Source organism: Branchiostoma floridae, chromosome 12 (genome assembly GCF_000003815.2).
Source record: "Branchiostoma floridae strain S238N-H82 chromosome 12, Bfl_VNyyK, whole genome shotgun sequence".
Classification (NCBI taxonomy): Eukaryota; Metazoa; Chordata; class Leptocardii; order Amphioxiformes; family Branchiostomatidae; genus Branchiostoma; species Branchiostoma floridae.
In genome coordinates, this window is record NC_049990.1 from 18,836,722 (window position 1) to 18,850,575 (window position 13,854).

The 13,854-nt window shown below is 40.4% G+C and overlaps 1 protein-coding gene across 1 annotated transcript; it reads right to left on the minus strand.

Moving 5' to 3' along the window:
- Positions 1–7,650: 7,650 nt before the first annotated feature.
- Positions 7,651–13,450, minus strand: LOC118427685 (polycystin-2-like). The gene is made up of 7 exons (XM_035837581.1): positions 13,141–13,450; positions 12,418–12,577; positions 11,722–11,968; positions 10,885–11,068; positions 10,229–10,355; positions 9,473–9,620; positions 7,651–8,890 (listed from the first exon to the last, which is right to left on the minus strand). The coding sequence occupies exons 1-7, from the start codon at positions 13,429–13,431 to the stop codon at positions 8,746–8,748; spliced, it is 1,302 nt and encodes a 433-aa protein (XP_035693474.1). The 5' UTR covers positions 13,432–13,450; the 3' UTR covers positions 7,651–8,745.
- Positions 13,451–13,854: the final 404 nt, after the last annotated feature.

Consider the following 13,854-nt stretch of genomic DNA (forward strand, 5'->3'; position numbering starts at 1 on the left):
AGGAGGCCATATATACCTGTCACTATATTGATGTCTAATAAACTTTGACCTGAGGTGTATTTTGAAACATCATGAATATACTATGTTTATTTGTGTTTTGAAATATCATGACTGTAATGTTTCATCATAAATCATGAATTCGAAATTATTCAAATAGGCAGGTTCAGACAATCAGCTCCACCCTGTATCCAAGACTAATCTTGGGTTGTTTGTCACGGCATTACGGATTACAGAACAGCTACCGAAGAACGCACTCTGAAGAACAACACTCTTGCAGAGTTCCTGACCAGCTAAAGCTATTCTCAGTGCCTTGAGAGGTGGGTTTTTCTTTGTTTATTTACTTACCTTATTAAACTTGAAATAAATCGTAGGTGTAGTGGTGGCGCACTGAAGTTGACAAACGTTTACTAGCGCCACCATAATAATATACATAAGACATTAACGTAAACGACCTAAAACTAAGGGCACAAATGGCCGTACCTGTGCTTTTTGTCCGTACGTTTTTCTTTTTTTTTGGGGGGGGGGGGGAGGGGGGAAGCCACGTTTTCTGAAAAAATTGGGGAAGGAATGACAAGAGCGTGCATATGGAGGGAGTACGTCTCAATGCACGTCACTCGAAAGGTTGCGCAAGGCGTAAGTACTAGTATGTGGTCTGCACGCCACGCCTGGCCGTGAGCCGGTTACGTGCATAGTTCGTTGCACAAGTGGTAAGTGAGTTGAACGTGCGATCTCTGCGATTGCCACGTTACCTTTCTTTGTTGAGACACGACAAAAGTACAGCGACTTTCGTAAGGTCTACATGTATAACAGCTACTTACAGTACAAGAAATGAAATAAGATAAACAAACAAACTGAACACACATATATATATGGATATCTATAGGTATGAATAAATAAGCATATAGGGTCTAGCTTGTCATTTACACTATTGGTTCTATGGTATAAACATTCGTGGATATATTTTCCTACTTTTACACAGTGTGGATTATCGCCTCCCATAATGTAGTTGAGTTATCTATCGAACAGAGAGTAGCAAATTCTTTAGAGCAAGCGGAAAGTAATGTGAACAGCTCTGTGCGTTTGTCATTATATCGAGAACATTCCATAACAAAGTGACGTTTGTCTTCGATCTCATTTGGGCAGAATGGACAAAACCTCTGGTGACGGGGAATTTTAGTATATCTGCCGACTCCTATATTTAGTTTGTGACTACAGATTCTTATCTTTGTAATTGCTCTACGGAGTTCAAAACTGTGTACATTCGAAAGATACTTCTTTTGTCCGTATCTTTCCTTTAGCGTAGAATAAATGGAAAGTTTTGAGTTATTCTGGATAGAAGAATGCCATTCTTGTATGTATATATCCTGTAAACGGAGTCGTAATTGGTCGGTTAGTATATCAATGTGATACGACCTCGGGTTTGTCCATACATGTCCAAAACCATTATAGTTGAGAATGTCAGTTACGTGATTTGTCCAATCGTATTCACCGGAAAGTAAAACATCATATGCTTCACGGAGTAAAGAATCTTCGGGTAAGTTTGCTAGTCGGTGCCAGTATCTGATTAATTGTATCTCAGCATTGATCGAAATGGGAAAGGTTCCTAACTCACCACGTATGCCGTCATTTGATGATTTCGCATGTACTCCGAGTAAAAAATTTTTGGAAACTCATGTCAATGATATCAAATTCTGGGATACTAGTATGTGAAGAAAGTCGTATATTTTCAATTGCGAAGTTGTCATTTTCTAATTTCATTCCAGATGCAAGTCTCAATAAACTATCCTTGTCTGATCTTTTCTTAAAATGGACGACGTAAGTATGAGCGAGGTCCGAAGACACACTCTTTCTAACGGTTGCAGGGAGACCTCCATCTAAATGGAGTTTGTTTAAAAAGGAAGAGAAAACAGTTTTGGGTGAAGATTCTGCAATTTGGTTTGATACAATAATTTTGATTGCTTTAGAAGTTTGGTCACAACATGTGAGTTCGGCTCCGTACAGTAAAATTGGCAGTACAAACTTGTTGAAAAGGCTTAATCCTAAATGAATTGGAATGTTGTTGTTTTTTTCTGAGAGAAGTCAGGGGAATGCCAAGGTAAGTATAACTGTCGGTTACTTGTATTTCTTTGCCATATATATAGAATTTGTTAAATAATCTGTTGATATTACCTTTTGTAAAAACAATTACTTTAGACTAAGTTTAGTTTTAGAGACATTAACCCTTAATTTCCATTTGTTGCAATAACATTCCAGGTTATTGATACAAGTCTGAAGCCCCTCTTTCGACAATGAGATCAAGGCTAAGTCATCTGCCAAAGATAGACAGTTTAGTGATTTAGAATTCAAAATTGCGGCGTCACATTTATCGTCAAAGCATTGAGGTAGGTCGTTAATGAGCATATTGAATAATAATGGGCTGAGATTGCAGCCTTGCCTTACTCCGCATGTGGAAACAAAGGGGCTTGACAGGCCATTTTGTAGTCTGACAGTATAGTTAACATTGGGGACATGGATTGCAATCTTAGTAGATATTGCATTTGCTATCCTTCAGCCGATTTCTTCATCTAGAAGGTGCAAATAAAGGCAGGAAACGTCAGCAAAAAGAGTAAACAACCTCAATATTAATATTCAAGCAACCTGTTTCAGACAATCAACACAAGTAAATAATATGACCACAGTAATTGGAAACTTTGTTATACACCATAAGGGGACGGCTACGGAAGCAGGTATGCTAAAAGGACAGTTGCAAGGCGATTTCTGTCTGTAAGAGTCAACCAGAATATTTGGAATTATTCCTAGGTCTTTTTTTTAGGCCACAACAATTACATCTCTTGTGCTCTTGCGTCGAACCCTATCCAGACCGGGGTTTTGGGGGCACCCCAGTGTAAGCCGTTTTGACATTGGCAGCATCAAAGCCTCCCCCCCCCCCCCCCCCCAGGGCTGAATAGGGTTAAGCGTAATACGATAGGTCAAGGAGAAGACTACTTGCTGGCTGGGAGGACAATTTTAGCCTGACAACATTATGTCTCCTGTATGAGCGACGTTTGACCTTTTTAACTGTAGATTTCCCAGTTGAGAATATATATATATGACATGAAGCTGGCGAGACTTTACAAAAGAGATTCATTTTCCTGTTCAGCTTTGGTAGCAGTGCACCATGGGGAGAAAACTACGACGCCTCCTAATTTTTCTTCTCATCATCCTGAATGAGGCCAACAAGCCGGAAGCTGGCTGCGGCTGTGCACCATCATCACCATGCAAGTGCGTCAACCTGGGCCTCACCAGCATCCCTAGGGGCCTCCCGATATCCATCTACATGTTAGATTTAACAGGTAACCAGATAACTAGTGTTCAGCCTGGGGCATTCGCAAATCTAACCCGGCTCGAAGAGTTGTTATTGTGCAAGAACCAGATAGCAATGCTTCAGCCTGGTGCTTTCGGAAGTCTTATCCAACTCACAACGTTGTGGCTGAACAATAACAATATTTTAGACATTCAGGCGAGTGCATTTGCAAATCTAAAAAGTCTCGAAAGGTTAATCCTGTCTGGCAACAAAATAACAAATATCCAGTCTGGTACATTTGCACATTTACCCCAGATACAATGGTTGGGACTGTCAAACAACCAGATTACAATGATTCAGCCTGGTTTGTTCGCAAATCTAATCCACCTAAACCTGTTGTATCTGGACACGAACAAAATAACAACGATTCAAGCGGGTACATTTGCAAATCTACCCCGGCTACAAAAGTTGTACATGTGGGCCAACCAGATAACAACGATTAAACCAGGTGCATTTAACAATCTGCCCCAGCTACAAGTGGTGAAACTGGAGAACAACCAAATAAGAGAGATTCAGCCTGGTGTATTTGCAAATCTAACGCAGCTTCAATGGCTGTGCCTGCAGAACAACCAGATAACAAATATTCAGCCTGGTACGTTTGCAAATCTGCCCATATACGCACGTTTGATACTCAAGTCAAACAACATATCTGTCATACCACCATCAGTCTCTGATCGGTTAACATCTTTTTGGGGCATACAACTTGGCGAGAACCCCTGGATGTGTGACTGTAGAGTGACTCACATCAGGATTAAAATAATCAATTCCGAACGCTTGCAAAAACAGATAATCTGTGCCCAACCTGCCAAATTCCAGGGACACAAGCTTATAGATGTCAATCCTGAAGAATTGATTTGCGAAGAGACAACGATTTCAATACCGACTACAATTCATATGCAAACCTCGTCGTTCCCTTCATCTCCAGTGCCAACATCTTCTTCATTTGGCAACACAGAAATCAGTCTTGGTCCAACAGCTTGCTCTGAAGGTTCAACTTCTGCCTCACAGCCCAATTTTGGCCCATTTGAAAGTGCTAACAAGTGTTACAATGGCACTGTCATATTTCGCTATCACTGGTACTTCAAACACAATGCGCGCTCTGCAGGCAAAACAAGAGCAACATTAGCTCCGCTCCTTGCAAGTACTTCAGACAAAGCCGAAGTCAGCAGTCAGTCCCATGAAGCATCTCCTAGTTTATCCCTACCTGCTCTCGTTGCCTCTATCTGCGGCCCAGTAGCTGGTGTTGTGCTGATAAGTATCATCATTCTCACAATCTGGCGAAAGAAGAGGGCCAAGAATCCTCCTTTGTCAGTAAATCCCAATGTTGTTGAAAGCAACACAGACACAGAGGTTTCGTCAATGACCGATGGTCATAATCAGACAGGACAGGGTCAGTCTCAGGCCATCACTGAACCCAACTCAAACACCACAGCTACTGTAATGACCATTGGTCATGATCAGACAGGGCAGGGTCAGTCTCAGGCCATCACTGAACCCAACTCAAACACCACAGCTACTGTAATGACCATTGGTCATGATCAGACAGGGCAGGGTCAGTCTCAGGCCATCACTGAACCCAACTCAAACACCACAGCTACTGTAATGACCATTGGTCATGATCATACAGGGCAGGGTCAGTCTCTGGCCATCACTGAAACCAACTCAAACACCGCAGCTACTGTAATGACCATTGGTCATGATCAGACAGGGCAGGGTCAGTCTCAGGCCATCACTGAACCCAACTCAAACACCACAGCTACTGTAATGACCATTGGTCATGATCAGACAGGGCAGGGTCAGTCTCTGGCCATCACTGAAACCAACACAAACACCACAGCTACTTTAGTGACCCATGGTCATTATCAGACAAGGCAGGGTCAGTCTCAGGCCATCACTGAAACCAACACAAACACCACATCTGCTGTAGTGACCATTGGTCATGATCATACAGGACAGGGTCAGTCTCTGGCCATCACTAAAACCTTGGATGCTACAAATCTATCTTATGGCACAGGACATACTGCACTAGCTGAAGTCTCTGCATATCAATGTGTAAACACAATGGTAAAATCCCCATTTCAAAAAGAAGACTAACAGTCATCTGGTTAACAAGAAACAAATTATCATTCATACGATTTCATTGAAATATCATTAAGAGACTAATGGAGAAGATGGAGATTATAAAAACTTAATTTAGTGATCCGCGGAGATTGCAAAAATCGTCAAAATGTTGTCAAATGTTTGGACTCTAAAGTTAACGATTTTGCTTCTGTGGAATTTCTTATATCTTCAAAGAGCTAAACGCCTATAAAAGGACTTGGAGGAGTATTGCCATACATTTTCCATACCGGCTAACACTTGACAATGTTTCTTTTTTGTACATAACATAAGATTGCATGAACATCTGTTTAACAGAGTTTTGATATAAGTCAGATGTTTTAATGTTTTCTCAGCTTATGAAGCAGATAGCTGTACATGTTTATTGCAAATCTGTAAAAGGATGTGTTAGTATGCTGAGAACGTATTCATTGTCACAGAAAAGTTTTTAGTTCACGACAACTGCATAAAACCTACTTAAAACGTTTTTCATAAGGTCTTGTCCTTCAATTGCATGGGTAACATCCTCTGGGAACCCCAACATTGAAGCAAATAAAGCAAACAACTTGTCTTCATTGTGAAATATAAGCGGTCAGGAAGATTGAACAAAAGCCTAGACGACTATTACTAAACACACAGAGAGTATTTCGTACAATTTTGTTAAAATTCTTTTTATATTTCCCATCATCGAGGACTTTGGTATTGACTGTAGAGTTCTATGACATTACATCGTAATAGTATCCGTTTTCTAACATTGTTTTTACATCTATTTGCAACTTGCTTTTATTGAATTGGATTTATTTCCGTGATGTTACTTTTTATGATTTGTCTGTACATTTAAATTTTGATCTCATTCTGTATCATTTAAGACCTACACTTTTGTGGCCATACATTTATGACTTACACTTAAGGTAGCATGAACGTCTGTTGAACAGACTTGACATTAAGTCAGATGTTTTAATTTTCTAAGCTTATGAAGCAGATTTTACATGTTTATTGTAAATCTGTATTTATTGTCACAAAGACAGTTTTAGTGCACGACAACTGCATCAAATCTATTGATTGCATTTTCCTTAAGGCCATGTTCATTCAACTGCATGGATTACATCCTCTGTGAACCCCAACAGTTAAGCAAATAAATAAATCAAACAAATTGTCTTCATTGTGAAATATAAGTGGTCAGGAAGATTGAACAAATGGATAGACGACTATTAGTAAACACACAGAGTATTTCGTACAAAAATTGTTAATTCTTTTTATAATTCCCACCTTTGTGGACTTCGGTATTGACTGTAGAATTCTACATTATGTCATGATAGTATCCGTTTCAAACATTGTTTTTACATTGTTTTTGCAATTTATTTTGATTGAATTTGAACTTATTTCTGTAAAAGTACATTTTATAATTTGATTGTACGTACATTTGAACTTTGATCTCATTCTGTATCATTTATGACCTACTGGCCCAAAACGTAAGGTAACATGAACATCTGTTGAACAGAATTACTTTAAGTCAGATGTTTTAACATTTCTAGGCGTATGAAGCAGATTGTTGTACATGTTTATGGTAAATCTGTAGAATGATGTATTAGTATGTTGAGAACGTATTGACTGTAGAATTCTACGACATTATATGATAACAGTATCCGTTTTCCAACATTGTTTTTACATCCATTTGCAATCTATTTTGATTGAATTTGAATTTATTGAATCCATTTAAATTCATTCTCTGATCTTTCAGCTGGTTTGTACCTTTTACGATATGGTAGAAAACATTTTTTGGAAAAGGATGAAGCTAGATGACATCCAAATAATGGAGCCAGTATGGTCTTGTTTTTTGGAGAAGTTACCAGACCAATGAAAAGAATAAGAACTTATTATCTGTCATGTCTACAAAGATGAAGTAAATAACAATAGTACAGATGTGTAGTTGAAGTGCAAAACTTGCTTCAATGGAATACTTGCTTCAATGTCAGAAGCATATGTTGTAACAGTAAAAGGAAGTATTCAATTAGTCAAAGAAACGCTGCCTGTATTTGTGTGACTATTGTGAAAGTAGTGCGTAGAAAATAAAATACACGAAAAAGTACAAATTCAAGAGTTTCTCTTCAAATGATTTTCGTGCGGTTTCTTGTGGAACAAACTCAAAGGTATACATGGTTATAATTGCACCGTATCGAGAGGTAAACTTCATATTTTACCACCATGAAGCCTATAGACAGAAAACAAGTACCCGATTGAGATGCAACACATCATGTTTATTCTCAACTACACATGTATTATCTACATTTTAACACCACATGTGCACAAAGCGCTTATATTACGTGCAAGAAAGACAAACATGAATAGTCTACACAATGTAATCACACCACTCTAGGTAGGAAGGAGTTATTTTAAGATTGATACACTGATGGTTTCAGTGCAGTGTCAGCAACAACGTGTACAGTTACCCGAAATAATTTGGGCCATCATATGACAGATATCACATTGAACATGCATGACAATTGATAGATATACAATAAATGGCAAAATGCAACACATAGAACAACAATGTCTTCAATTTACATATCTAAAGAAGGCTTAAAATAGCACTAATTATAATGTTAAGTATATTCACCTACTAGCCATTAGATCAAGAAACAAGTACCGATAGTTACTTCCATTTGAATTCACACATTCAAAGCAATATTTCAAGGACAACGTTTGAGTTGGATCAACATGTTCCGTTTTAAGACAGGTGTAATATTAATAAATAATTGGCAGTGTATCAAAGGTGTTTGATAAGTACTGGTATAATGGGCTGTGTAATACATGTTAAACTCAGACCTGCAAGAAGAGATCAGACCATCGTCATAAAGCACATAAAGTCGTCCGAGAGTCGAGGGTATTGATCTACGAGGCTCAATGACCTGTGAGCAATCGCGCGAAGATCAAGAGAACATCGGGCGTATTACTGTGACAGTCGAAAATCTCATTTAGAGCCCGCAGACTAGTCGGCCTCTATGACAGATTCTCCTATATTATGTGACAGGGTCGTAAGAAATGGACCCTCAAGGATCGAAAGGTGTGGTAGGAAAGACATCTATTTTCTATTTTATCTACAATACAATAGCTGTCGTATCTGATCTCCAAATAGATCCTACGATGGCATAGTACGATGAGATAGTACCAAACTGGCCAAGGAGTGTAGTCAGACAAGCGGTGTACATTTACCCCTGTAGCTATCCAAACACGCTCCTAGGCCGGCTCCACTCCTCTGACAGCTTTTGATACTATTTAATGCTACCGTATGATCTGCTTGGAGATTAGTCATATTGTGGATGGTCCACATACACGTAGCCTTCGTCAGACTTCCCCGTTGTAGGGCCGGGCTGGTGCTGAAAGCTGCTTACGCTGACAGTCTCGGGGTCCCAGTGGGGCGTGTCGAAATCGTCGTCTATACTGAGCCGTCTGCGGAGAATAATGTAGAAACTGATTAGTCCACATATGGTGCTACATTTGGTGGAGAAGGTCTTTTCAACTTTAGACTACCCAGTATGGCTCGATTCATCACGTGATGCGTAGTGAACATAATTGTGAAGACTGGTGAACATTCAATTGCCTTTATTCTGTCTAATCGGCACTGTGCATATGGGTATGTACTAGAAACGCAGTTTACGCCAAATGACTGAAAACGCATATAGAACAAAGCACATCATTCTGATGAAGCCCCATACGTTCGTGATTAATCCAGTGTGCGTGTTTAAAAATGCCTACGTTTTATTCACTTTTGCAAATTTATCGCTAAATCTGCTTATCCATTTTCCTGTTTTTCTGTGGGACTTTGGTCAAGCCTGCGGCACCAACTTTGGACCCGGACCAAACTAGCCTTCCCATGCTGTAAGTCTCGAATTACACCATTTCGCTTTCAATCCTGTTGCCGGTCTGCAATGTTAAAATAATTGCGAACACACACAAAGACATACAAACACGAAGACCGAAAACAATACCTCTCGGATCCGGATACAAATAAAATAAGGCAAGAAAACTTACCTCCGCCAGGTGCTCCGGATGTACTCGTCCACGATGAACTCCGCCTGCCCATCCAGGACGTCCTGCACATAGAGATTGGACGCCCGCCGGTACAGCATGTCCACACGGTCCACGATACATTCCGTGGTGTACTCAATATACACTGGGTCTGGAAGATAAAAACATCATTATCATCAAAATACCATAGGTTATGTAGGATTTGCCACAAGGATAACATAGTCTTCATAACTATACGTCAGCCATACCATGGACATTATATAGAATAGGACATCATCTTACAATTAAATGTCCACGATAATACATAGCATACCGACCCAACGAACCGAAACTTAGACTCTTTTGAAAATCAAAGTGATACCGATCGAGTTAAGCTCAAAATAACTCAGTACACAGATGAGCTACTCCTCGAATGGTCCTGACTGAGAAAAGAGAGTTGCCTGTGTCTTAGGTTCATGGTTGATGAAAGCTACTTGACTATACTGGGGAAACTCCCATAGCCCAATAAACAAGTGTACAATAAACAATGTAAAACGGTTTTACGTCCATCCCAAAGACTGCAACCCTTTATCTCTAGTAGCGTATGTGTGGGTTGAGTGACACAGTCTGGATTTTCACTCAAGACTTCTTGGCCTAGAGGCAGGGTCACCAACCACTAGCAATAGTATACGCACGCAATGTACAACGACTTCGCACGCTACAACGACTACACACGTTACAACGACCAGAAATGTCACATGTTTGGTCTCCAATACCTACCACGGTTGTCGTCTTGGCCATCTCCTATGACCATACCGGCAACAGCCTTCAGGTTTTTCTTCACTCGACCCGCCAGAAAGTCCATGATTTCGTAGTCGTTAGGCTGCTTGGATATATCACTTCGCACCTAAAGGTTGGAATAGTTCATCATCATTTAAATCACACCTTATTTTTAACCATGACATAATGACCCTTTTGTTCAGAAATTTAAAATGTAGATATTCAAATCCGAACCCAATCCTATTGTATTGTATTGTAGTAAAGCAGACGTCTCACTGGGCTGCGCCTGTTGGCGACAAAATATTTGCGGCAACTTTGCGAATTCTTCGCCAATTTTCTCGAGCTTGCTATATTATGTGCGACACAGGGGTAATACTAGTATACGTGACATCTACAAAGAAAATGGCCGCGCTCGGAATATCACATCCACAGTTTCCGCTCCAAATTAGATTTTTCAAAGACCAATTCCAGCCTGTTGGCGACGTGTTGGCGACGTGTTGGCGACGTGTTGGCGACTAGTCTTTTTGCAAACAATCGCCGAAGAGCATGGTCCAGTGAGAAACTCGCTTATATTAAACGCTATCTCTTTACTAGTATTTACAAGCCGGTTTATCAATTAGTTTATTTGTTACATGAATCAGCTGGGGGATTCGTACCTCCACAAAACTGTCGTTGATGATGGTGAAGGATATGTTGATGATGACGAGGAATACAGTCAACATGAAGGTGATGAAAAAGACCGGCCCCAGGACCATGTGGATGTCCGTCAGTTCCTGGTGGTCAAACTTCCCGATGGTCATAGAGAAAATGGTCTCAGCGGCACTGATGACGTTGTTGTATCTGTGCAATGGGAACAAAAAACAAGTAAATTTAGTCCAAGTAGATTTAAGTCATGGCACGATGACCTTGTTGCTAGGGTTGTAACGTTGACTCAAAATCTGGAGGTACTAAGTTTGAATCCCTGACGGATACAGATATTGTGCCCCTGGGAGAGGCATTCTAATAGCAATTTCATCACTCGACTCAGACGTCAAAGAGTAAATTATTCTCGTCAAGGGCCGTCCCTCGGATATAACGTTAAAGGGAGGCCCCTCTATAGCGCTAGCACGTAAAAAAACCGCCACACTACTCAATTAGAGTATGGACCCTTCCCGGTGTGAGAGGATCAAATAAATCCTCTGGATATGCAGCTTGTACTCTCAATACAAACCTGGTGTGTTTTGCCATGAGGTGGTTGACTAGGTTTGCAGAACAAACAAAACTCCCAAAATGTGTTTGCAACGACTACAAAACGATTTTGTGCCTCCAAGTAAGCTCTTAAATCTCAAAGTATGAGCATACAGTATAATGTGTAGTTTACAATGTGTTTCGAAGTGGATTGATTACTAGAAGTGCATCTCGTATGTTGTTTTTCACACGAATTTCATGAAACATGGTCATGGTGTGTCCTAGCAGAAATCCGTGTACGCTTTATATATGACAAAAGGACTAACTTCAAAGAACCTCCTCCAAATACGATGAAAGCGAAGTGCACGAAGGCGAAGAAGACCAGCATGAACTGCACCACGAAGGGAACCATCATGGTGGTGCTGTGGCGCAGAGTCGCCGACAGGAGAGAGATCTTCTTGTTGAACCTGAGGAGCTTCATGAACTTCAGTGTGGACAGGAACACGACCATGGACAGGACGAAGCGGAAGACCATGTAGACCACGGACACGCTTTGGAAACTCACAAACTTATCTGTCAAGAAAAAAATACGAAAAGGGTCACATTTTTGCATTAGAAAATATTGATTTGATTGTTTTCGACCGAAAATGAGCACATATTTTTGTAAATCGCAAAAAATATCGGAAAACGGCAACCAATGTTATAGAATCAAAAAGTATGTCCCAACTCATTGAAGAAGATGTGAAAGAACAAAGATAGAGAATCTATTGTTCAGCATACTCTATGTGTTCAGTTATTTTTCCAACTATGTATCCTGAACGACTGAACCAGTATGGGGTTCCCAAGGATGTCATCCGTATAATGAAATCAACGTGGCCTTATACAACATAGGTGCGAAACATCGGCTCTTGGAATTTGACAAAGTGTTACATACGAGTATAGGTTGAAGATGTAATCGTATTTAATGCTTAACAACTTTCTCATTGTGTAATACAAAAAATACAAGTAGCTAATGAATCTACCCCCTTCTTCCTTGAGAGCAGAAAGAGTTGAACTCGTGTGAACCGCCTTCAAGATGTAGAGGATGATTCCAGTCAGTGACGTAGCGATGATGAGAAGTTCCAGCACGTTCCAGGGGTCGCTGAAGTACGAACAGCGCTGCTGCCGCAACTTCTTGGTCTCCTGAAATGACATAGGAAAAAAACGTGTTCACTCTCTATCAATATTACACATATTTACCTACGTACATGACACGATGCATGTTTTCTTTACATCATGTATGATGAAATAGTGTTTGGATCGTAGAAAGGACTTCTTTGATGCGTCTGTATAATGTATTCTATGTCGCATATACCAGAATAAAAAGTAAATGTATTCTACAAGATAGACTGCGGCTACTAGCTATGAGACTGAGTGAGTGTGAGTGAGAAACTTCTGCTAATGATTCTTTTTTCAAACCCAATTGCTAACAATTACTATTCCTTTCTATTTTGAAGTCTATAGTTACGTAAGTCACTGTACTTTTTCTTGCAGTAATAGAGCTTCTTATAGCCTGGGTGCTATCATTTGTATGATTCAATATTTTCGCTTGCTAGCCACATAGCCTGGGCACTATTCTCCGAAAATACAGGTGACCCAATCTTTTTTACGCGGTTAGCAAGCGAAAGTTTGAGCCAACGATTACTACGAAGGGGCTAAGAGCTTTATGCTCGATATAAATCGGTATCGCAAAGAAAGCAGAATACCTTGAAAACGGAGAAGGCAAGATACCCGATGTAAACCAACTCAAACACCACCACCATTATTCCAAATGGGCCCATGTGGTTGAACAGCCGCAAAACGTCGATGTCGTGATATCCTATCATGGCCGCACCCATCGCCCCGAACTCGAGTAGGAACTTCGCCGTCCCGAAAAGGTTGCTGTTGGCGTTGTAGGTCGTGAACTCTACAAGAATGGCGCGCGTTAGTCGGTCAACCCAGCCGTTTCTTTGGAGATAGCCGCAGACTCGTCTGGATTCCAGGTTAGATATGCCCATAACGGCCTCGTAGCCTCCTCCACTGGAAGTGCAAATTGACATAAGACTAGTTCACCTTTATCCGTGTGGCAACCTATATCCGTTGTTTTAAAAGCCGGGTATTTGGGGATATCGAGTCGACGGACGGTGGTTTCAAATCGCATGCGTTATTTTGAAAATATTGATATTTGAAACCACCGTCCGGACCCGTCGACTTTATATCCTTTATATAGGTTATCCCGCAGATAAAGGTTTAACAATCGTTACATAACACGTATGAGATAAATGTCGGGTGACTATGGGTATGGTAAACTATTGTCAATCACCAGAAAGCATGCATATTTATAGTTATCGATCCCTTTCAATAAGAGCTAAACAAATTACAAAGTCCCAGCACTAATATTAAAACGGCCCCATTGGCATTGAACACTGTTTAATGGATAC

Coding starts and splice junctions, on each gene's coding strand:
- LOC118427685 (XM_035837581.1), bottom strand. CDS start 13,431: ATGGGCATATCTAACCTGGAATCCAGACGAGTCTGCGGCTATCTCCAA. Junction 11,969..12,417: donor TGCTCTCAAGGAAGAAGGGG/GTAGATTCATTA, acceptor TTTTCTTGACAG/ATAAGTTTGTGAGTTTCCAA. Junction 8,891..9,472: donor ATCCGGAGCACCTGGCGGAG/GTAAGTTTTCTT, acceptor TATTCTCCGCAG/ACGGCTCAGTATAGACGACG.